Here is a 24,669-nt window from a genome sequence, read left to right as displayed (position 1 = left end):
CCTGTACTGACGTAGAAACGAATACTTATGTATTTCGAACATGTATTATATTACAATTATATACGTACTATTAATATTTTTATGTATAAATGTAAAAAAAATATTAATTTTAACAAAAAAGTACAGCTCTTTAATTAAACGACATTTCTCCCAGCTCGAATGTGAGTAGTTAATTAAGTGGTTAAGGTAAAACCTACATACTACAGGTACCTAAGCTGAGATATAAATAATACCCGTTAAATGGTCTAACTTAATTATTCTTATAAACTAAACAATCTTTATTTTTGTTTCTAAGAAATATCAACAGCTACGAATAAAAATACTCGGCGACTGTTATTACTGTATCAGCGGCGCGCCTGTGGAGAGAGCGGATCATGCGGTCCTATGCGTCCACATGGGGCTTTCCATGGTTAAAGCTATTAAGTACGTATTAAATCTCAAAAATGCTTTGTTTAGCAACTTAATATTCTAGTCAGCCTCACCCCGACTTTCGTAAGGCATATCCGACTTACTTTGAAGATATTTAATAGCTACGGTTTGTCAATCAGAAAATTAACTTAATTTTCTAAATATTGTCAATATTTACTTAGTCTATTTTTTCTTACCTGTCTTATACTGAAACAATCTTTTCTTTACTTTTTAGTATGACGTTTATTTTAAAATTATTAAGAAAATACAGTAGCATAAAGAAAATCTCCTTTTATTTTGTTTTTTTTTTTATTATTCAATTTACCGTTGCTGTCTTTTGCTTACCCTAAAAATAACGAGAGATTATTAACATTAAAAGACAAGTAAATTACCAAACTTGCCAAACTAGCTTATAATAATTATTCATTTCTCCAAATCTATATATATAAAAGAGAAAGTGTGCGGGTATGTTCCTTATAGGCTCCGAAACGGCTGGACCGATTTCAATGAAACTTTCAGGGAATCTCCGGATTGACTTGGCGAGTAATCCTGTAAAGTTTGATGACAATCGGAGCACTCCTATTTTTGAACTGTCAAATACAGCTTGTATTTACTATGATGATATTCTATTGTTGGGTGTACATGGGTGTAGATAATGATCTTCACCCGCTCGAGAAGAGTATAGAAGAAAATGAATACGGAGAGAAATAAATGATTTAATATATTAATAGACTTAAATTAAAAATTTAATGATGTAAGTTTATTGTTTAAATAAAATAAAGCAAAATCTAGCCCTGCAAAGCGGGCTGGGTACGCTTGTATCTTTTAAAAGTATGACCGTCGTTACAATAACTTCCTGTTTTGACGGGTGCCTTGTTAAATAACTCTTATGCTTATAATGTCTTTATTACACAGTTACAGTTTAAGTTGTTGACGATACTGAAGATTATAGACCTCATAAGGTTACACTAATATATCTGTTACAGCATGAAAACTGTAACACTTTTGAAAATGTTAAATAAGTTAATCCCAATCACTTACGTATGTTCAACAGTGTAACAGAATATTTAAACGTAACTGATATAAAACTGTTAACAGAATTAATAAGTGTTAACAGGTAAAAGCTTCGCAAAGCAAAAAGCGATCAAGAATCCTAGGTCCCTTGAAATGTCAGCTATATAGCTTCCAAGTTTGTTTTATGACCGGATTGACGGATATTGGATACGATACCAAAAAGAGCTATAACTGAAACAGATACAGGACATTCTACCGCGCCGATTTAGTACGCTAGCTTGCAGTGTGTAAACCATAACTAGGTGGTCTTTTAGTAAAAGGCAAATCAGGCACAATTGTTACACAAAATTTACTCAGTACAATATGATGAACTATGAAAATAAACCTTTATTTGCCTTACTCCAGACTAAACAGATCTTCAGCAAAGTACTCCTTATGCACGTCTCGCTCCGACAATGGAGCATCCTCAGAAGATGTTGACTTTACAATGAATAATTGTTAACATTATAAAGTCAATAACTCCTTAGGATGCTCCGGTGTCGGAGCGAAACGTGCGTAGAGAGTACTTTGCTGAAGATCTGGTTGGTGTGGAGTATAAAGATTGAATAAATTATAAATTACACCGTACCGATGCCCTATCCTGTTTTTCGCTGAGTATAGCAAATTAAGCTTAATTTTCATAGTATATCATGGAATTCCGCAAGTAAGGATGATATTAATCATAAGAGGATTTTGTACAGATATGTCCAACAAACGACTAATTCACCAGTGGACATGCGTGTCGGTATTCACACTGGAGCGGTATTGGCAGGAGTGCTCGGACAGAGGCAATGGCAATTTGATGTCTATTCCCGGGATGTTGAGTTGGCAAATAAGATGGAGAGCAGTGGAATGGCCGGGTTAGTCATCGCTTTTTATTATCATTACCTGGGCGACTGTTTTTTTCTTGAAAATCGAAGTTCGTTTCGGTGATATAGAAATGCAAATAATTAATATGTCAATATTAATATTTTTTATTTTTTATGTGAATTCATCTTTTCGTGGAAGACTTCATAAGCATAAACATAAGCTTTAATAAAAACCAATACTTCTTCCAAACCGTTAAAGTCATTTCCATGATACACGAAATTTAATATATATACGAAATATTTGATAGATATGGGATACACATATAATATCTCACTACATCTACATGGATTACATTGAAAGGTTTGCATAATCTATGATACGGAAACAACGTACTCTTGATTACTTTTGTATTCATTCGTATTCGTAGTACGGAAACAAAACTATTTCCGTTTGAGTTTGAACGATTAAGTATACATTTTTAATATGAATAAAAAGGAACAAGAGTTTTTTTTTATTTAAATAATATAATGTTGAGTACTGATACGATTGCACCTTTTTTATATTAAAATCGGGCAAACGAGGAAATGGGTCACCTGATGATGTGTGTCACCTGATGATGTGTGATCACCGCCGCCCATAAACATCTGCAACACCAGAGGAGCCACCGATGCGTAGCCGGTTTTTAAGGAATTTGTTTTTCGCCCCTTGAATAGATTATATTTTTAAGGATCGGATGGGAGATTTTTCCATTTATAGGTATTTCGAATAGTAGAAGAATACCAGGCATCCAGATGAATTTATTTCTACGGCGTGAGATGCGGTCAGAGAACAGGGAAGGAGGTATCAATGCAAACAACTCTTCAGAACACTCTCCATTATCGAGTCGATAGAACATACAAAGGCAGCTAACATCTCTTCGGTGCCCTATTCCTATTCCGTTTAGGACAGTTTCCTTTTATTGGACGGATATAACATTGAGGAAACAGCCCCTAATGATAAATTATATTTATGGTGTCTCACTGAGTTAGCCGTATCTTACATACTGATGGTGTGTAACTGCGACCTTGACCCAATATCTTTCAGCACAGTCGTCTTTAAGGGCCATAGTGGGACTATTTGACGAGTTTTCCGCCATAAAATTCTCATCTAGATAGGTATACGACGATATTACATGCTATATAATTCTTTGGTCAAATATGGTGATATTTTATGTCCAATATTATTTTTATTAGTAAGTAAGTAGGTATGTAGTAAATGGAAATATCAGTAGGTAGACTGCGATCAATAATAATATGAAGTTCTGTTGTCATATGGCCAATATATTGGGACTGCATGATTTCTATCAATCTAAAACACATTCATTCCTATGTTATTTAGGAGGTGTCCATGAAGTCTCTACCCTTACAAAACAAACTATTAGATAACGAAATCAGATCGTTCTAAGTAGATTGAATGTAATAAACGTCTACCAAACAGGCAATAGATGTTTGTTATTTCTAACTCGTGACGTTTCTTTCTAACGTGATTATAGTGAAGGTATGTGTGTTCTATGGTAAAAAAAATTGACGCTAACTAGCTTTTAAAATGATACTAAATGAATCGCAAACGCAATTATCGTAAAATGCGTTCATTATAAATTATATACTGTGTAAGAAGGAAATGAGGAGGTTTACAATTCGATACTTTTATTTACTTATGTTACGGGTTTTCTTGACCGATTTACCTACGTTGTTCTTTCGATTTGCGATGGCCCTATATAACATTTTAATTTGTATTAGATTTCATCCAGCTAGTATAACTTCATCTATTTTAACTACCCTTCTTAAACAGATTTACCAACGGAAACTATTTTTAACTATAACCACTAAAACATATATTTTGAGGAAATAGATACCTATTTTACAGGCATGTCGATATTATTTTCTTGGATGGCTAAAGGGGTTAAACTTTTCAGTCGTGTACACGTTTCGGAAGTGACGTTGGGTTTCCTGAACAATGAATTCGAAGTCGAACCAGCCCACGGGGAGCGGCGGGAGGAAATGCTACGGCAGGCAGGCATCAAGACCTACTTCATTGTCCGTGTGCTAAAGCCCGTAAGCATACTTTATTCCATTCTAAAGACCATTCAATCGAAGGAAAGCTATGTGCATTGGTATTACTGCAATAGTTTTTTTACTGTAACCACACAATCGCATTTGATGGAATGAAATGACGAGACGCGCATGCATAGAAGTTGCCTATTTATCCTAATGTTAAAATTACCCGGTATTAAGAACTTTGTAGTTCTGGAACAAAGATTCTAAGCATGTATGTATGACTTTGTTTGGATATTTAAGATGAACACCTCCCCGATGATTTTCGATGCGATGATAAAACTGTAAAGATAGAAGAAGATCGAATAGTTCTTGAGTAAACTTTCAAAAATAGATTCTAAGATAGTACGTAAGTTGGTATGCTCCCCACTATTATTTTTTTAAACAAGAGGATAATAACGAGCTGAGAAAAATAGGCCCGCTCTTATTTTGAGTGACTTTGAAGTCACTCATACGAGTGGACCTATTTTTAAAAATGCAATTGAAATGATGAACCAGAAAGCATTCATTTACACCTGTAGCCACTTCGCTGATTAAATTATAAATAGTGTCTCTTAGAGAAGGGCGAAAAACTAATCGAATATTCTGATTTCCCGTGAGATAAAGAAATCCCACGTTAGCTTATGCCTAGTAAGTTATATGTTCGCTTGCTATGTTATAGATACATAGTAAGTTAAAGAAATATTTCCTAAATATTCGTGGTTTTTTCGTCAGACGGTCAGCAATTGTAATAGCATCATCACTTTATCTTGATTCTACAAAGGTGCTTTTCGTTTTTATTTGTTTGAAACCCCTCTAATGCCAATAATATTAAAAAAATACTTTCCGACATTTATTATGTTAAATCATATCGGTGATCCATGTGCATCGCACTCACTTATTCGGTGCTTTCACAAACTTTACTTAAAATAATTCAAATTATCCAAATAGGTCCAGCAGTTGTCAAGAGATACGTAAGATTACCGACAAACAGCAATTCTTTTAGGGCCCTATAAATGAGCCTTTGCTGTCCGTCTGTCTTGCATCCATCCGTCTGTCTGTCTGTCATGTTGTCTCATGAACCATAACAGGTAGAGGGTTGAAATTTTTACAGACTGTTAATATTTCATACGTTTCATACTACACCATGGTACGGAACCTTTCGTGTGCACGTTCAACTCACACTAAGTTTTTATTATATAAATAGCTAGATGTCATTTAAAGTCACCCGCACAAATATAGCGGGTCAGGTCAGCTGCTTATAAATATTGCTCACCCCTTGAAACAGAAAAAGAACAAATTACTAACCACATTTTAAAACTGGTGAGAGATACAAAAATGATGAACTTTCTAATATCGACCTGTGCTGCGTGACCTATATTTTTATTCCTGGACCAATATTCTGTTTACCTACTTAAGTCACGATCTGATGTTTTATAGTATCTATGCTCTAGATTACGGCATCGATACGATTTTATGGTATTTTACACTGTTTTCCTACTGATATCGTAAAGAAAGATTAGGTAAGTCGAAGTATTTTTACTCAAACAAACTGAAACTACTCTACCCTAGACTAAATATCGATTCTATTGTTGTTTTAAAAAAACATGTCTTATCACGATTTGACATAGTGATGAACAAAAGTGCCTAGCTAACTTTTTAAAAGCAAACTCAGTCCCTAATTATTTAAAAGCTTTATTAGTGGACTGCAAGGTATTCGTGACTTCGTTCACTCTATTTTGTTAACTCTGTTATTTCTAAAAAAAATTAAAGTTTTGCTAAAAAAAATTTTTTCCGCGCTAAAAATTTAAAGCTAGAGAATAAAACTCTTTGCAAAGTTCTCTTCCTACCTTAAAAAGTCCAGTCAAAAGTGCTTTAGACGGTTTGAAGATAAGTTCTAACAAGTAGACATACCAATTTTTTTTTAAATTATTTTGAGAGTTTATGGAATCGTTTAGAAGTAATCTTCAGTGAGTCAAACAATCAGAAACATCTGTTATTTCAAAATCTAAGATAGAAACGAATTTTATTTTTTATTATTTATACGTAGGTATGTGTGCATGAGTCAATTTCTAGTTGTTTTTGTAAAAAGAGGATGTTCAAAATTGAACAAATTACGTATACCAAAAACCGAAACACGGTATAGATACGGCTGTAATAGTCGGAACGTATGTTAATCAATAAGTCTTTTCAGGTTTTACTGGTAATAAATTTCTCTTAAAATGATATTTAGGCGTGTTCCCGTTATCATTCAGGTCACGATTGATTATTACTTTATAGTACCAGGGTGGCGAAGAGAAAAATGCATCGGATGGTGAGGCGGCGGAGGGAGGGGATTCGTCCGACGCGCTTTCCGACCTCAAAGACGACGACGAGGACTCTGTGAGTGCACTTGTACTACCCCGGCCCACCCGGCCCCTTCCGGCCGAGCCGAATATAGGACACTAGGGCACTAGTTCCGCGATCGTCACTAGTTTACATTAGTATCTACCTAACGAACTTTGCTTTCCAACTGAAATTTCCATCCAACGAAATAAATTGCTTGTTAGCATTCGAGCACTTAATTAAGCTACCGACATCATGAGCGTCCATATCGATTTGTTGCTTGTCGACTACATAGATACGCTTCGTACATTATCCGTAGGTTCTATCACCGCAAGATGAGAGCAAGGACAATGAGGATGTGAAAATACTCGCTATGTTAGAAGAAGAGCTCGTCAATAGAGACGACGACAAGTAAGTCTTTATTCTTAATTTAGTATGTGTAACGAAAAAGAGCGCTGACGATAAATCTGCGCGGTTGCCAATTCTACAATTTTCCTACAGCTGTGCTCTGGGCCTAACTACGTAACTACGTCTAATAACAACGGATCATAGCGTAAAGGTATACACCTATAGGGGCTCATGAACTTCATTAATATCTAATGCAAAAAGGATAAAGTAAGGATAATCAATAATACTATAATATCATGTTTTTTTCGAGTTTATATTCTAAACTCTTAACCATGAGGTTATTAGCGTGATTGAGCAGCAAACAGCGACCCACGTACATGTGCACTGTATACATTTACGTTTATAATATTAGCTAGATATATTAATCAAATGGACAGATTTTGTTGTACTCTTTACCAATGTACGTATTGCTAAAGCTTTACAGCTTAAAAATACTTTGTTATGAATGTTGCTAAGTGTAAGAAAAGGCACGTTCTTAGTCTTTAGGATTTCGTACCTGATATGCGCCAACTGAACCCTATTACTAAGCCTACGTTGTCCGTGAAGGTCCAGTCCCTCTGTCTGAAATGAACTGTATAGTTAGAGTGTTCAAATTTCTACAGAATGTGTATTTCTATTGCCGCTTTTTCAACCAATAATAAAAAAGTTACAAGAAACGTATTGTTTCGTGTTTTTTCTCGATGATCAACAATTTTAATACCATATAGTGTTTCGTAATGCACTTTGGTACTCTTCAAGTCCAGCGTTGGACTTGCACATGAAACTTCCCTTGCGCTCAGGCTTTTTTATGGATAGTTTAAACTTTAGTAAATTGAGTGACAACATTAAAAGTTAACAATAAAATTGTTGATACGCCCGCGGTAGTGGACCTCTTAGGGGTACCCCGGGATACATCAAATAAATATATTTAAATGAATAAAAGTTAGTTTTGTTAAAAATATTTTTTTTATTTGCTCCTACTATGATTTTTAAATATCTAAATGTGCAGTAAGACCTTCAGCGCTCTTTTTCAGTTACACATTTTTACGTATGCCAAATGCCAAATTTATTTAGAGCATTAAATACACATTATAAAGACGCAAACTATTACGCAATTGGAACTGTTTTTTTAATCAGGTTCCATTATAAGTATGTAGTTATTTGCTTACTTCACCTGCTTTTCAATGTGTATTAATACGGGCTATATTTCCGCTAATTATAAAAGCGAATGAATAGTACTTACTGTTTGCTCACTTCGAGGGCAGGGCGCGTTGAAATACATGGATACATTTTAAATTTTATATAGATTACGGACGACAGTGTAAGAAAATCATATTAATTTTTAGTTAGAGGTTCATAGATGCTTTAGAAATCAATTATTATAAGAAAAAAAAGGTTTTATATTATGAAAGTAAAAGTTTGTTGTGAATTAAAAAGAAAGCTCAAACAGATGCATTATTTTACAAGTTTAATTTTTGTTTAAATTGTCCGGCGATGTTTTAATAAAAATAATAAGTCTTGTAAGCAAGAATTTACCCGATTCCCAGTTGCACGCTGTAGGTAAATCGGATGGCAATTGAATATTATTGTGCCGGAAGGAGGCCATGGGAACTCAACAATAAAACGAGGCAACCCCACGTATTATATTAACACCACGATTCGTACTCTGGAGCTAGAGTCCGATGATTAGGTCGGTCGACCACAAAATTAAATAATTTATTCATGTATTAAAATAGCCTCTTAACATTACATAGTTTGCTTTTTTGTATAGTATCTATGGTCTACTTGTTTGTTTTCCAGCAAACGGTGAAATCATGATTGATAAAAAGTTTAACACAACAAGTATTTTCCTAGATGATCATGACAAACAGTATCTTACACATTCGACGTACTGGACTGCTGCCCCAACAGCGCAATACTGATTAGAAAGATTTATAAAACGTTTCGACGCGTCCTGTATTCAAAGGACTCGAATTGGTACTTTTTTAGGGTTCCGAACCTTCCAAGACATTATAGGATTACTTTGTTGTGTCCGGCCGTCCTGTCCACGTGCCTTATTCCTCAGTAATGGCTTGAGATATCAAGTTATGTTAACATAGACTCAATACTAATCTCTTCATGCTAAAAAATAAGTTTATTTTTAAATGAAATAACAAGATAATTATAGCCTTAACAACATTTTTCATAATAAAAGGACAATTCATCAGAAAACTTGAAAATAAATGGATTCAATTTCCGGTTTAAAAAATTTACAGAAATGGACACCAGATCAAGCGTGGAATCATATCAAACCCTTAATTTGGATATTCTGAAATAAGTTTTCCTTGCGTGTTAAACCATGTATGGACGACTTTAATTACTTACACGTTTTATTCGAAGGTACGGAACCTTCGAATCTATGTAAATAATAATAAGACGAGCCAAATCTCACTTGTCTTATTATCATTTATATTTACTCTCACGAGCAAAGAATAATTTCTGTATAGGTTACACAGGCCAGTAGCTTAGATGTAATCACATATATTAAGAAGTGAAATGCAGTATTAGTACACTGTACCCTAACGTTTGTCGATCATTACGTTATTCAAAAATGTTTGATAAATTGTAAAACAATGCTTTGTGTGTATAGCATTTCTCTTTTACAATATATTGGAAGGGGATATAATATATTTTGAGGGTGGTAATTTTCGTACAGGGAACTAGCGGATGCGACGACAGTTTGTCTCACGTTCAAAGCAAGCGATGCGGAAGCAGTTTACGCTCGGCGGAGCGACCCGTGCCCTTTGACGGTAGCCGCACCCCCACTTATGCTGCTGCCAGCAGTTGTAGCGCTGGCCAGCTTCGCCGTGCCGCCCTCCTGGTCCCTTCACGCGGTGTACCTCGCGCTTGTGGTAGAGACCGGCCTAATCAATGTCGTGTACTACGCGTTCTACCGATATGCTCAGTATAAGGTCTGTTATATTTGTTTTGTTAGTACTAAGTGGTTAGTATGTTCGAAGAACTCTTTATCTCTCCAATCCCGAATTGAACTAATACTTGCTAGGTGCAAGTGCAAGTCTAGTAAAACAGTCAATTTAGTTTAGTGTTAACAACAGAATTTACGACCATTACAAACAATATGGTAACAATAGGGAATTATAACTGCGAGATCACATTTGGAAAATTCGCATGTGAATCACTGCTAAACCAATTATAATGAATTGGGGATGCTAGGTGTACAGTTATACCATAATGGAGTGATAAGGTAAATTTTTTATTTATACGAGTGAATCAATGCTATTCGAAGTTGCCCGAATGACGCGATTTAGATCAACAAATATTACTATTTACAAATGCAGCTATGTAACGTCATCTCTCTCGTCAATCAGAATATTATAAACCATTACTCAAACTAATGCTCATAATGGGTGATCCAGTTTGGGATGTCTGGTTTATTCTCCCATTCTATCCAAAAATACTTCATTATTAATACACCTGAAAGTTAACACTAGTTAATAGAGGTTTGTAATAAAAATATATAATTATGCACGAGGACAATGTTGGCCAACCATTTGGTTTACCAACATTCAACGTTCACAATAAGCCAACCATGAAGACTCTGTACCTGTACTTTTTATTACTTGTTGTGGGCTATACTAGGTTTGGCCGTAAAATAAATACAGTGATATCTACTAAAATCAACCAGTGATTAAGCAGGCACTTATTGTGTATTTAAACGATTTTACGTAGAACCATCTCCAGCTTCTTAATGTCCCTTTGTTAGCTAGACACAGACTCCCTCTCACATAGGAGATAAAGCAAAGATGATTATGCTGATGACGCATAATTATCACATTAATAACGGTAACCAAAACCGACGGAAACGCCAATATGTAAACTCCGGACTGAGAGCAACTAAGAACAGAAAATCCCAATACCTAACAATTATTGGCCAAACTCGGGACTCGAACGCACGACCTCAAAATTTTTAGTCGAATGTACAACCACTGCATCATTGAGGCATGTACATTATTTGTACTTTTAAGATTATCACATACAGATGGATAAATTAAATTGTTGCACATACAAAAAACCAATAAAGTTAAGATAAACGCACGAAGGCTTGAAGCGAGATCCTCTAGAAGAAGCACGTGTGATAGAAGAATAACGTTTAGTTCTTTGATTAAACACTTATTTCATTTTCAGAAGAAAATAATGTCCCCATACTGGAAATTGACTTGTGGTACCTTTAACATAGCAATGTTTGTCGCTGCAAATATTGCTCCTCTGGTGCGTATTTAATACCGATACTTATATCTAATTCATATTTAAAGACACAAAAAATAATTATATTTTTAAAATCTGCCTCACCTTTGTAAATAAATAACTAAACTAAAACTACAAACTATAGCATTCATAAAAAAAAGTGAAATTCATTGCTTTTCCCTTCATCTTGTAAGCGTTGTACTTTTCATACGGTAATTTAATTAATTGAGAAGTGTTTTACTAAATAAATAAATAGAGAAAGACATATTCAAAACAACATTTGTATATCTATACAATACGAGTACAAGAGATGAAAAAACAATAATAAATATTTCTGAAAAAGAGTTAACTTTTTTCATCGCGTCACTTCGTACAATATTTGTTGTGTTTTTTGACTTGGCCCCTTCAGGGTTCAGGACAGGCAGAGAACATTGATCATACATTATATTTACCTAATCCTTTAACAATATTGTTGATTTTTAGAAAAGAAATTTCTTTTTATAATTTTAAAGTTCAGCTACTAATAGAAAAAATATTCTCAGATTATTCATCATTATTGTCTCGAAGGCATTTATGTTATATTAATACGTTACCAAGATAAATGTTGTTGTTCTACATAGATAATTTGCGGTAACTTCGAGACATTACTAACTGAAGATGGCATTAAGGACGATACCCCTATTCATGGTGGAGCGAGACGATGTATTCATCCTTCTTATTATTATCATGTAAGTTTAATTTAGGAATATCCATTCCTCTCCAATATGAGATCAATTTTATTTTGAAACCGAGCGCATGAAAATTTCCATGTGTAGAATAGTCGAGTATGCCGCTAAAAACAAGTGATCGGTACATTAAACTTGCACTCCGTGTGAACTTAAGATTATTCTTAAGCTCACTTTGTGTATGTATTTATCGGGGCTAGATGGCGATGTGTGTGTTGTCGTAGTATATTTATTTATCTACCATCTTAAACTGCATTATCACTTATCATCAGGTGCACAAAAAAAAACCACCCGACACAATTGCCATCATTATCATCATTACAACCAGTGCACGTCCATTTATGCATATCAGTCTTTTGTAAGAATTTCCACATTTCACGAAAGCACTCACCTCTAGGTCTGCTAACACTGCGTTTTCCATCGCGTTCTAGTGAAATTGTGTGTAATTTCTCAATTGTAATATGTTCAGGTAGGTGCGGGGGCGGCCTGCGGTGCCTTGTGGGTATCCCCGCTGGGCGGGTGCGCACGCGCCGCCCTGCTGGCTGCGTTGGCCGCTGCGCACGCCGTGCCCGCTGTCCTGTATCCTGCTCTACTCACCTCCCGACCAACGCTCGACCGCGATCCCTTCCGCCTACCGTATAATGCTACAATGGACTTTGATGAGGATCTATTCTACGCTCTGTAAGTTTTTTTAATCTTTCTAAATTATAGTATTAGGTGACTGAGTTTTAGTATGCATAAAGATAATTGTTTCTTGTACAATATTAACATAAATTATTATAAAAATTACCGAATATTTAAGCAACTACAAAAATATTACAAAATACACAAATACCCATTGCTCATGCTTTTTCTCCTTTGGATAGGAATGCTCATCCTTTAGCTATATAAGCGCCAACTCTTGAGTGATTGATTGAGTGACTAAGTTTCTTGGTATCTGCATTTTTTTTCGTCCGTATGTCAAAGCACTTCGTCTGTATTTAATAACTTAAAATGTTCACATAACTTTTCTTTAATCTTTAGTAAAAAGTTGAAAGCTTATAACTTTTTTTAAATTACACTTCTTTTAACTCGAAACATTGCGTACGACGATCTGATTGCGCAGCACCATGGACATTGGCATATTTAATACAAGCTTTGATACATTGCTGAATTATACGTAAATCCGAAATTGACTTAGTATATGCGTTGGATAGCTGTAAGTATGATACGGATAAAAATGGATAAATAATTATATAACAGAAAGAGCTATCGAAAACTTCATCTGAGTGGAGCGATACATACAAATATTGAAAGAGCTTTTAAAAACTTTTTGAAACAATATCAATAAGTCGGGCATGACTATTACAAAGGGTTATAAAATGAACTATAACCTGAAAATGGTTTATTTAAAAATTTCAAAACTAAAATATATACTACTGTGTTGGGTGCCCACATAGTACAACCCGGAAAAGTCCCCGTTTCTAATGTTTTTTTCACTCTAGGGTCCTATGTGATACGCGTGTTTGTTTCGAATAACGCACTGTATTTTCAAAAATATTATTTTGATAACGGAATCTAGGGTTACTCAAGCCCTTCATTTACGCTCTTGTCTAGAAATACTATAATAGTTATGTTTTAGGTTAAAAGAGCCTGTGTATTTAACACGTGTTTTATGATGATAATACGCAAATGAAGCCAAGGCGTAATTTTAAAGAACTAGCCAAGGGTAAGGATTTTAAATACAGGATTTTTTATATTACATAATGTATTCCTGACTAGCTTGTAAAGCTTGTATGTTTTAAGCCAGTAAATAGTCTTTTATAAATTTGCAACGTCGTATGAGGATGCACCGGTATCTGTGCGAGACTGTGAGATGCGAACATGTGTTGTGTTGTTTATATAAATACGTATATAATATTTGTCCTGGTGCCGTAGATTATAACATTTTCATTGTAAACAATGTACTTCCAAAATGTAACGCAAGTACCAATTATAACTTTTTTCAGGTCTCAAATCCACACCGGCCGCCACATTCTGATGCTTTTCATGATAGCTATAGTTGTGCTCCTGTACAACAGATACGTGAGTAAACACTTGGTATTAGCTACAGGTTATGTGTGTGGGGTATTGGCTAAACGGTGATAGCCTAGTGATAAGCAAGAACTTTAAGGAGGAACGAGTTTAATCCCCGGTTCGAATCTCAAATTTTTCGGAGTTATGTGCGTTTTAAATTTGTTCACCTCTTTGGCGCAACTGTGAGCCATGTGATCGTATAAATTGGAGGTTCCGAGTAAGATCCACAACAGAGGCAATTGGGGATTTATAATTTATGAGTTTTCTTTAGTCTGGTATTGAGACAGGCTTTTCCCGTGATAAGTTAGGACTGTATGATGTTTTGAACTATGGTTTGACCGATCGCCCCCTTGCCTGTGCATAAAACTCACGTCTGGATGACGTGAGAAATCAAGGCCCACGAAGCGATGATGCCTACAATTTCGGAAGGATTGTAGCTGGTAACTACGTTAAGGGTTATAACCGCTTCACCAGGGGAACCTCCCCTCGCTCGTCAAAGTGGAGTGACGACATCGGGAGCGAATGTGCGACTTGGCTTACATCGACCTTTGGACAAGTGTGGCTTTATGGACTATAGTTGAGTGCGAACAAATCCCTGTGACATACAGGCGTTACGTGTGCTGTACCTAATGAGTAGGGCGGCCGGGGCGGGTTATTTATATTGGTGTTATTGACTCAGATCGAGGCGCTGGAGCGCGCGCGGCATTCTCGCGGTGAGCGCATGCGCGCGCAGGCGGAACAGGCGAGTGACCTGCGACGAAGAAACCAAGCCCTCGTGCACAACGTGCTACCGCCGCACGTGGCAAGGCATTTCATGGGCGCGCGCCATCACCACCGCGACCTTTACAGCCAGAGCTACGCTGAAGTGGGCGTCCTGTTCGCCTCTATGCCCAACTTTACAGGTTTCACTTAGTACTCATTTCTTTACCGTAGTGTTTTCACCGCCTCGTTGGTCTAGCGGTTGGCATGGTCAACTAAGGATCATGAGGTTATGTGGTTGAATCCTGGGTCAGGTCAAAAATGTTTAAGCATTGTATTTCTGTTTAAGAGTTAGGAAAATGGTGGTGTCAAACCCTGTACCTCGGAGAGCACGTAAAACCATCGGTCCCATTTAATAACACCAACTTGTAACAGTAGTCTTTATAGTCCATCAACCCGCATTGGAGGAGCGTTGTGGGTGTATGCTCTAAAACCGCTTCTCCTATGAGAGTGTAGGCCCGTGTCCAGCTGTGAGAAGTAAATAGGCTGCGGATAATGATGGTGTTCTCACCTATATTTGGAGGAAATAAAAAATACATATCAATAGGCTGGTTCCTCGTAGACCTATGAACTTGTTCTTTTTTCATAGTAACGCTTATTGACGGACCAAGAAGCTGTCAGGTAGAAGTAAGCATGGCGGTGTACTTTCGTGGACGAGCTCAATCATAACAAGGACTACTACAAAAACTTGGAGGAAATATCAAATATATAAAGACTGTTTTCTCGTAGCTCTAGTTACTAATTTAGTACAACCACGAGGTTTATTGTTCCTATTGCTACTGTATTGCCGTCGTTATAGTATTGGCAAGTTTACAGATAGAAGTACAAACACTATAACACAATTTTTTTAAAGAAAGTTGAACTAACGTAATTTGACTATTCTCTCCAATGAGAATAGGTACGAGTGTAATGAAATAGTAATTTCTTGTTTAACAACAGTAGCTGAGCCGGAAAGTAATAAAGTTGTTCACACCATCTGCAAACGATAAACGATCGACCTGTCTTTCTAATTCCGGTGTATTTTAACTTGTTACAGAGTTTTACTCGGAAGAGACGGTTAACAATCAAGGCCTAGAATGTTTACGATTTCTCAACGAAGTTATATCGGACTTCGATCTCGTAAGTGCCCACTTTTATTTTGTCTGTGTAAAGGAAAATATCACATTACGTTCCAAGCCGATTCGTGGTATTGTAGGAAAAAAATATCACAAGGAGATTGTTATACAATGAGAGTTTTGTATGATTTATTTCTTAAACTTCTTGAACAAGGTTGAAATCGTCACGACACGACGCACCAATTGATCAATGGAGTCATAACTTGACAATCAATTAATACTTGAAAAATGAAATGAACCCTACTTATGTAGTTATTTTTTTAACATACCTGGTTACCTACTTATGTAGATAAGATCCAGGTACCAACATGAGTGGTTATTTACATATACGTATATATACGTATTAACATTATATTAACATTTTTTTGTCATTTTTCTCAGCTATTAGAGGACCCCAAATTCAGTAAGGACATTATAAAAATAAAAACGATAAGCTCTACATATATGGCGGCATCAGGCCTAAATCCCACACGACAGATGCAGGTGGGTTATAAACCAAATAAAATTTTATCACTTTATATAATTAAGACAACCAAAAAATTACCTTGTACCTACTGCGCTTTTTTACCCATAGAATTACTATATTCGACTACCTACCAAATCTGCTAAAGTAATATTTGAATATCCTTTTAAATTTCAGTTCTTTTGGGTACCTACTAATAATATAGGTATGCATAATATAACCTAAATGAAAATGTGTTCAAAATTAAAGGTATAAAATTCGGTTAATTTTTTGTCATTTACTATTTTTGGATTAAAAATGATTAGTTTGGAGTCATTTGCTTTTAATAGGTTAGAAAAAAACAATCTTATTGCAATTAAACTACATGATTTGTAAGATTCACGTTTAGGTTGAAAATTGCATTGCTTCACTAGGGTGTCAAGGGCACAGAAATAAGAACATACAAGAAACCATGTACACGAACGGAATTGAAGCATAAAAACCACTTCACTTTAGAATGGTTTCTCGAACAAACGGTTACTCACTTCATACCATTTAGCAGATGACAGTAATTATTTAACCACTAATGTTATGAGCGTTCACCATGAAATGTGAAAATGGGAAAAAGTTTGTGAGCTAGAAACATTACGCAGGTGTAAAGTGAGACGTGCGCAGTGCGTTTTCACTGTTTTTGGATACAATGGACTGCATGCAATAATGGCTGACAGAAAATTCTGAATGTTCTTAACTCAATGGTCAAGGGATTACATAAAAAAGTTTTTTATTTTGTTACGCATTCAGATATCCTCATATCAGATATGTTATTATCTCAGAGATCTTTTAAATGTGATTTTGGTCTGAACATCTAAACTCATGATTTTTTTCCTAACGAAATACTATTTGGTAAAGACCTATTTAAATGCAGTAGTTTACTTCTTTTATGTTCTGAATGACACAATTAAATTAAATGTTTCAGCCATCAGACGGTGTTTTAGTGCGCTGGGCCCATTTGGCTTGCCTTGTGGAATTCGCATTGGAGTTGCAAAGAGTACTCGCTGCCATCAACGAGCAGTCATTTAACCACTTTGTGCTGCGAATGGGAGTCAACCACGGTCCCATCACGGCCGGTGTGATTGGAGCTCGCAAACCGCACTATGATATATGGGGGAATACAGTCAATGTTGCATCACGTATGGAAAGCACAGGCAAAGCTGGCTGTATACAGGTAAAGCAAATATATAAATAAATGTTGTGGCTCATCGTCATCATCATCATCATCATCATCACGTCAGCTTGTCATCAAGTCTACTGCTGAACAAAAACCGCTTAAAAATCGCCACCACACCCGATCCTCAGCCGTAATCATCCAACCTGCATACCCGTATGCCGTCGTTAAGTCGTCGGTCCATCGCGCTGGAGGGCGTCCTACACTACACTCACTTATTCGTTGTCTCTACTCGAGAACTATCCTGATCGAACGGTATATGCCAGTGACTTTGGTTTTTATTTTGTATTTTTATTTCTCCACTACCAGTTAGCCCTTGAATGCAAACTCTACTGGTGGTCAGTGATGATGCAGTCTAAGAAGGCGGGCTAACCTGTTATGAAGTACGGTTGTTATACCCCTAATAGGTTTCTACGCGACATCTCACCGGAACACTAAATCGCTTAGGGACACGTCTTTATCAGTAGGGTGGTAACTAGTTACGGCCAAAGAATCCCACCAGACCACCAAGAGAAATTTTTTATATTTTAAATTCCTAAATTGCCCCAGCAGAAAATCGAACCCGAGACCTCCTTCTTAAATTCACAGCGCTCACCGTTGCGCCAGGGAGGTCGTCGCTGCGCCAGGGACGTCGTCAACTTAATTGATGAGCTAACATTTTTGATTAAACTTAAAATTCTTATTGAAATACCTTTAATACAACGATTCGACATCGCTGAACTGTACCGACACTGGACAAGTATCTACCGATGTTTCTTTTATTTATTGTATTAATTGAAGGACCAAGCAGGTGACCCATCTAATGGAAAGTGGAAACCATAGCCTATAAACAGAACAACACTTCACCAAACATGCTAAGAGTCCTCAAAAGTGACGCTCTGCGTCTATCAAATGTAACCATGGCAACAAACAAAGATGCTTAGTGGCATAAATGCGTACAGTGGAAGTCCTTCCCTGGACGACCTCTGTCACTAAGAAACCTAGTAGTAACTAGTATTGGATATACCTAAATATCAGCTCACAGCTGGTCGTCACTTGGCGAAACTAATAGGATTATTAGGCAAGCGCACCTAGACCTAATAATTTATTTCTATCAAGCATCATCATCATCTTTATCATCATATCAACCCATTACAAGGGCAGGGGTCTCCTCCCACAATGAGAAGGGATTCAGGCCGTCCACCACGTTGGCTCAGTGCGGATTGGTGGACTCCACAACCTTTGAGAGCATTATGACGAACTCTCAGGCATGCAGGTTTCTTCACGATGTTTTCCTTCACTGTTTAAGCAATTTATACCTATTTAAATTAATTAAAACATAACAGCATAATATTCTTGAACATTTAGCATTATTACATTAATGTTATTATGTAAAAGAGGCTTACGATATCATTTTGGATTAATGTTGTAGATTATGCATATCTGGAGGCATGATTCTCAAGAGGGAGTTAGTCCAGTAGCGAATAATTTATGTGTTTCGGGGCAATTTTGCCATTGTTCTAGTTTATTATTACTGACATAAATGGGGCATTCCGCAATCTATTTATAAGCAAATGAAGCATCATCGTATGCAAAACTAGATGTTAGAATGTAAAGAAATTAAAATTTACAAGGATACAAATTAACAATTTACAATAATGGATTATGCACTTACAAAAATGCTTAACTTTTAATGGCAAAATCCAAAATCTACATTGCCCATATTTTCTCCAAGTGTAAGTTTACAAATGTATAGTTGTATAATATACATAACATGTGTTTTTAGGTAACAGAAGAAACTTGTCAGATCCTTCAAAACTTCGGATATTACTTCGAGCAGAGGGGTCTTGTGGCTGTCAAGGGAAAGGGGCAGTTAATGACATATTATTTGCAGGGTAAACGTGAAAATATTGGCGAACCGACAGTCGCATTAGCTGTAAGTAATAAATTACGCGTAAGTACATTATTTTAAGACAGCTAACATTGTTGAATTTAAGATTGAATTTCACAAAATAGACAGTTATTACCTACCTATTTTGTAAAAAAATACAAACGGAACGTTAAATTTAAGTATAAGATATACCCAATATACCCGTTTATGGTTTTAGCAAAAATATATATTTTCCTTAATAATCTTAAGTAATTAGTACATTACATGTTAAATTACTACAGTCCAAATAGAAAACCAATTTTAGAATACACAAACATATATTGCACGCCTCATAAGCGAAGCATTGAGGTGTTGCTCTACTCCCGATATATGAAAGTCAAGTACTTTTAGGTACTAAAAATTACTGTATTTTTCTCACATTTCACTTATAGGATAATATTATCATATATATAATATATCAAGATAAAACATATTTGATTTCTTTTTAAAACAATTGTTTTTTTTTAAAGTAAAAAAAAAATACAAAAATATTCGAAGACGTCCGGATGTCTGTCCGTAAGGATCTGGCACTCTCACTACCGTAAAAATTAACGTATCGAAGTATTTTTTTTTAAAAGCTGCATCATCTTGCTTTACGTCGCGAATGGCGCGAGATGTTAAAAGTTTTTTTTTTCAATCCAATAACGTCATTAATAAAACGAACAAAAAAAAATAAAAAACGACGAAAAAAATCAAATAAAAAAAGAGTAAATTTTTTTTAACTATACCTCAAGAGGCCTGTGTGATTATTTCGGATAGGGCTATCCCTCGAAGTAAAGGAGGTCTAATGCTTCTCAAATTTTAGGAATCGCCTAAATTCGCAATGGTTTAGGCGCTGTATACATAAAAGAAAAAAATACCACTCAAACGTGATAACTATTGGTCAAAGATGGATTTATGCCTAGTAATATTCTTGGATTAGGCGTTTCTTATTTAGGCATCGCCTTGCCCTTCGTTATTGAAAACGGCCAAAAGTAGGTACTAGAGGTATAAGTACCTAAACGTAGTTTATTTTAATAAATCGCTTCGCAAAAACTAAACTTATTAAAACAAGATCGTCCAGCCTTCTGTGTTTGTGGTCCTTACGACATGGGGGCCCCTGCGTCCGGAAGCCCGTAACGTTTTGCCCGTCCTGCCACCATTTTTTGACGCCACTGCATATAACTGTATCTAAATATTTAAAGTCGATATACATACAAATATGCCGCATCAGCTGAATGTAATCGATAACATGAATGTTTAAAACCATACTATGCCCTTAACATAGTAAATAATCCAAATATTATTTAATTACGTTCAACCCCGACCCAAATGTGGTTAGATTGGATGAATCAAATAAGTAGGTACCTACCTTGAATAAGACGCTTCTGTTTAGATTATTGTTGTATACATTTTATAACGTCGGTTATACCATTCTGTACTATGTAGTGTACTAGATTTGTTTGTATTTTTTCTAATAGTAGTTTTATTTAAGAACAGAAATAAAATATCTGTGTAATAAAAATTCACTAATGTTTACCGGCTATTATTGTGCGTACTAAACACCTGATTACATTACAACACATAACTTGCAAAACGAAGTTGGCAGCATAATTAATATTGTCACGCGCTCTTTAGCAAGTTAGCAAGCAACATGTATATTTTTTCCTTTTCTATACATATATGTGATGTTGCACACGTTTTTTTACTTTAGCTTGAATGTCGGGGACTACTGTGGAAAACTTGTTGAGATGACCAGGCTGTTTCGATCCGGACAGTCTACCCGGACAGGCCGACTTGTCTATGTCGCCCTATCCGGATAGACGGTCCGGATTGTTACCGCAATTCTGCATATAGAAGAAAGAAGACCACGCCATCAACGCAATAGAAAAAGATGTTACCCTTTATATCAGTTGATTTTTTTTTGAATAAGTACCGATTGATTGACGGAAATGAACAATAATGGTTTGAAAGCCAAGTTTAATAAATGCAAGATATGTGTTTCGTTGAAATTTTTGATATATCTATTGACAATGTGTTATCCAAAACATCAAATAATTAAATAAAAGATGGTTAAACATGGAAGCTATGCTTTTTCAGGAGGTACATAGATAAAAAGGATAGATTAAAATATTTTTATTTTTATCCTGCACGCTATATTGCTGTATAAAAGAATTCCTAAGTCACAAGGCTTTGTCCGATAGTGATGTTTAACATTTTATGTCAGCTACTTCTACCATACCAATATACCAAGCATATACATGTATTTATTGCGATAAATAATCCACCCCTAAAAGAATAAATAAGGAATTACGTAGTTGCATAAATGTGTTGTTTTTAAACTTGAGAAGAGTTTTATTTCTTATCTTATGTAGGTTAGAAATTAAACAATAAATTACATATACGCATACATCATCCGTTTGTAAATAATCCCTTCAGGAAGGTAAAAATCATAACGCAGACGTCATTATGTCATTATGTCTACAAACCTACACACTACGGTTAGAGAAAAGTAGGCGGGTGCATTCGCTTTTTAACAATTTTACCAATATCCACGTCTAAGGGTTAATGTGACATAGAAAAATGTCTTTATATATATAAAAACCTAGAAGTTTTACATTTTGCTTAACCGATCATGGAAGAACATTTTTAAATTTTCTGAAGACGGGGATACTTTACCCCATGAGTTTTCTAATTTCGACAGAAAATCAGAAATTCTGCGAATTGGTGAACTAATTGCCTGTAGTGCTAAACATACTTAATAAATAATAAAAAAAAATAAAAAAAATCTGAATTTCCATACAAAATATTTATACATAGACTTATTATATAACTGCCAAGGTCATGTCTAAATAAGTGACGGCTATTCGAAGGAGATTCCTAGGCATACTTACAGTTGGTTAATCGTTTTTTTTTTATAGAAATCGCCTTAATCTATTTAGGTGACTAAACCCTTTTATTGAAAACGGGCATTAGACTCATTGGTGCTAATCGTTAAAAGAGCACCAGAAGTGCGCACGAGATAACCTTGTATTTTTGTATTGCCGATATGACAGTATGATTACTATTACAGTATATAACAAGTGATTCCTGACCTTTCAGTAGGTATTTTCATTCCGTTCTAAACGAGGTTATGTCATATTTATGTAATGACAATAATAAGACATAGTTTATTCTTAGTATGTAGTAGTTAATGAGTTTTCTTAGAAATGGCTTTGATACATTTGATGATCAGACATCACTACCTTATGTAAAATATTTTTTCGAAGTATTTATTTCACATAATATTAACTATATAGCAAATCTTTTGTGCAAATATTAAATCTAAATTGTATCATTGGAAGAATTTTTGTTTCCTACCGAGCGACTTAAAAATACTTCTGACGTATTGAAAATGCATGCCCCTATAAATACCGTTGAAAACCAATTCACTATTATCATCGAACAACAGTGTAGTTTTGCAGATTACTTACTCGAGTATTTAAAAATACTGTATAAAACTTAAATATGTGTCCTTACTGAAAGTAGATATTCTCTCACTTTTATTGATTTTATGGACGTCAAGAACACTTATGCTTATGACCAATTTTACCAATAAACTTTCAATAAGGCATCAGCCAAAGAGGCATCAAAAACAATAGCGATGTTAATATAATTTACGTTTTTATGTCGGTTAAGACACTTAACGGGTCGCTAAAGTAACAAAAGTGATTGGTAAAATCTTACTTACGTTTCTTAATTATTCATTTTTGTTAAAGAATATCTTAAAATAATTTATACAGAGTGAACCTGTAATGTATACAATAATAGTAGATAATATACACAGCACCCCCATGCAACATTTTCCATCTTTTGAATAAATCAATAAATAGGCTTTTTCACTAGGGAACTAACGAAAATATGCTCCCAATTCGAGAGTAAAAAAATTTTTTTGCCTGGTCATTTTGAGTACTACAGCTGGCGGCATTTTAAATGTCAGACCGTGGCAAAACATTAAATAGACAACTATTCCAACGTTATTTCACGTTTATTTATAAGGCCCTACAACTGTTTCTAATATAGAATATATAAATTAAGAAATTGAAACCACCCGACTTTCAACTTTCAATTTAGTATACATTATTATTGTTCCTTTCATTAGTTACCCATAATTAGGGAGAGAAACAAAACCTTGGTTTCTCTGATTCATGTATGAAACTTATCGTGTTACAGGTCGATGAGAACTGCGCTGACAATACGAGGGATACATTGTTAGCGAACGGAGACGCTCCAGTTGCTTCGCGCTCTTCACAGCAACACACTGATGGAGACGTAGATCATCCACTTCTCTCATCAAATTAAAAACACAAAATGAATAATAAAAAAGCAATTTTATAGTTGCATGTATAAAAATCCATGATGCTGTTCTATTTAAATCTTTCAACATTATGTTTGCTTACTTATTATGTAATTAGTAAACGTTTTAAATATCTAGTTAACTGAGGTTTAAGTATCTACAGTAAAGAACGAAGCGATGTAAATCTTTCAGCCCTCTAATTTTATAGTTTTACTGATATTAGAAAATGAAACTGGGTCTGTATATCTGTTTGTAATTTGCGAAACAACGATAGCATAGCTAGAAGACGTTGTCCATACAGACAGTCTTAGGGTTTTCTATTATGAATTTTTTGGCTGGTATATTTTTTTTATTTAGACTCGAATATCATGATAAACCGTTGGTCTCGGCTATTATAGCTGTAAAATATCAATTGTTAAAGCCCATAAATCCGCATTGGAACAGCGTGGATGGTCCAAGCTCTTTATCTCTTTAGTGGGGCAATAATTGGCTTAAGACGATGATCATAGTCATAGTATCAGGCAATAGTAGGTTTATTCTTGTTTAAATTACAAGCTTAATTAAAGGTATCTATTTTCTCACTTAGAAGCACTTTGTTAAAATCACTAATTAGTAAGTTTAGCATTAGACTTTCATCTTTGATCGAAATAGGATAACTTATTTATATATTTATTGATAGATATACTTGTAAATTGACTATCTACTGTGACGTAAGTAGGGCTAATAATTAAATTATTGCCTAATGTAATTCATATATTTTAACTATTAGAAATTAGGTACCTACTTAATAGCTTTAACACGCTAAGTTCAGTACCCGCTTTTTT

General features: G+C 35.2%; 1 protein-coding gene across 3 annotated transcripts in view; it reads left to right on the top strand.

Annotated features, from left to right (window-relative positions):
- Positions 1-24,420, top strand: part of LOC120637365 (adenylate cyclase type 8) — a 31,043-nt gene extending 6,623 nt beyond the window's left edge. For all 3 annotated transcript variants that reach the window (XM_039909181.1, XM_039909180.1, XM_039909179.1), the window contains exons 6-21: positions 296-423; positions 2,163-2,321; positions 4,226-4,364; positions 6,624-6,725; positions 6,988-7,079; positions 9,751-10,006; positions 11,241-11,324; positions 11,921-12,028; positions 12,495-12,706; positions 14,014-14,089; positions 14,760-14,982; positions 15,876-15,958; positions 16,336-16,437; positions 17,373-17,621; positions 19,387-19,536; positions 23,722-24,420. In XM_039909181.1, coding sequence (XP_039765115.1) covers positions 296-423; positions 2,163-2,321; positions 4,226-4,364; positions 6,624-6,725; positions 6,988-7,079; positions 9,751-10,006; positions 11,241-11,324; positions 11,921-12,028; positions 12,495-12,706; positions 14,014-14,089; positions 14,760-14,982; positions 15,876-15,958; positions 16,336-16,437; positions 17,373-17,621; positions 19,387-19,536; positions 23,722-23,850 — 2,292 coding nt within the window. In that variant the 3' untranslated portion in view covers positions 23,851-24,420. The remainder of the gene's footprint in view (positions 1-295; positions 424-2,162; positions 2,322-4,225; positions 4,365-6,623; positions 6,726-6,987; positions 7,080-9,750; positions 10,007-11,240; positions 11,325-11,920; positions 12,029-12,494; positions 12,707-14,013; positions 14,090-14,759; positions 14,983-15,875; positions 15,959-16,335; positions 16,438-17,372; positions 17,622-19,386; positions 19,537-23,721) is intronic.
- Positions 24,421-24,669: the final 249 nt, after the last annotated feature.

Source organism: Pararge aegeria, chromosome 3 (genome assembly GCF_905163445.1).
Source record: "Pararge aegeria chromosome 3, ilParAegt1.1, whole genome shotgun sequence".
NCBI classification, from domain to species: domain Eukaryota; kingdom Metazoa; phylum Arthropoda; class Insecta; order Lepidoptera; family Nymphalidae; genus Pararge; species Pararge aegeria.
This window is presented reverse-complemented; position numbering and strand designations above follow the sequence as displayed.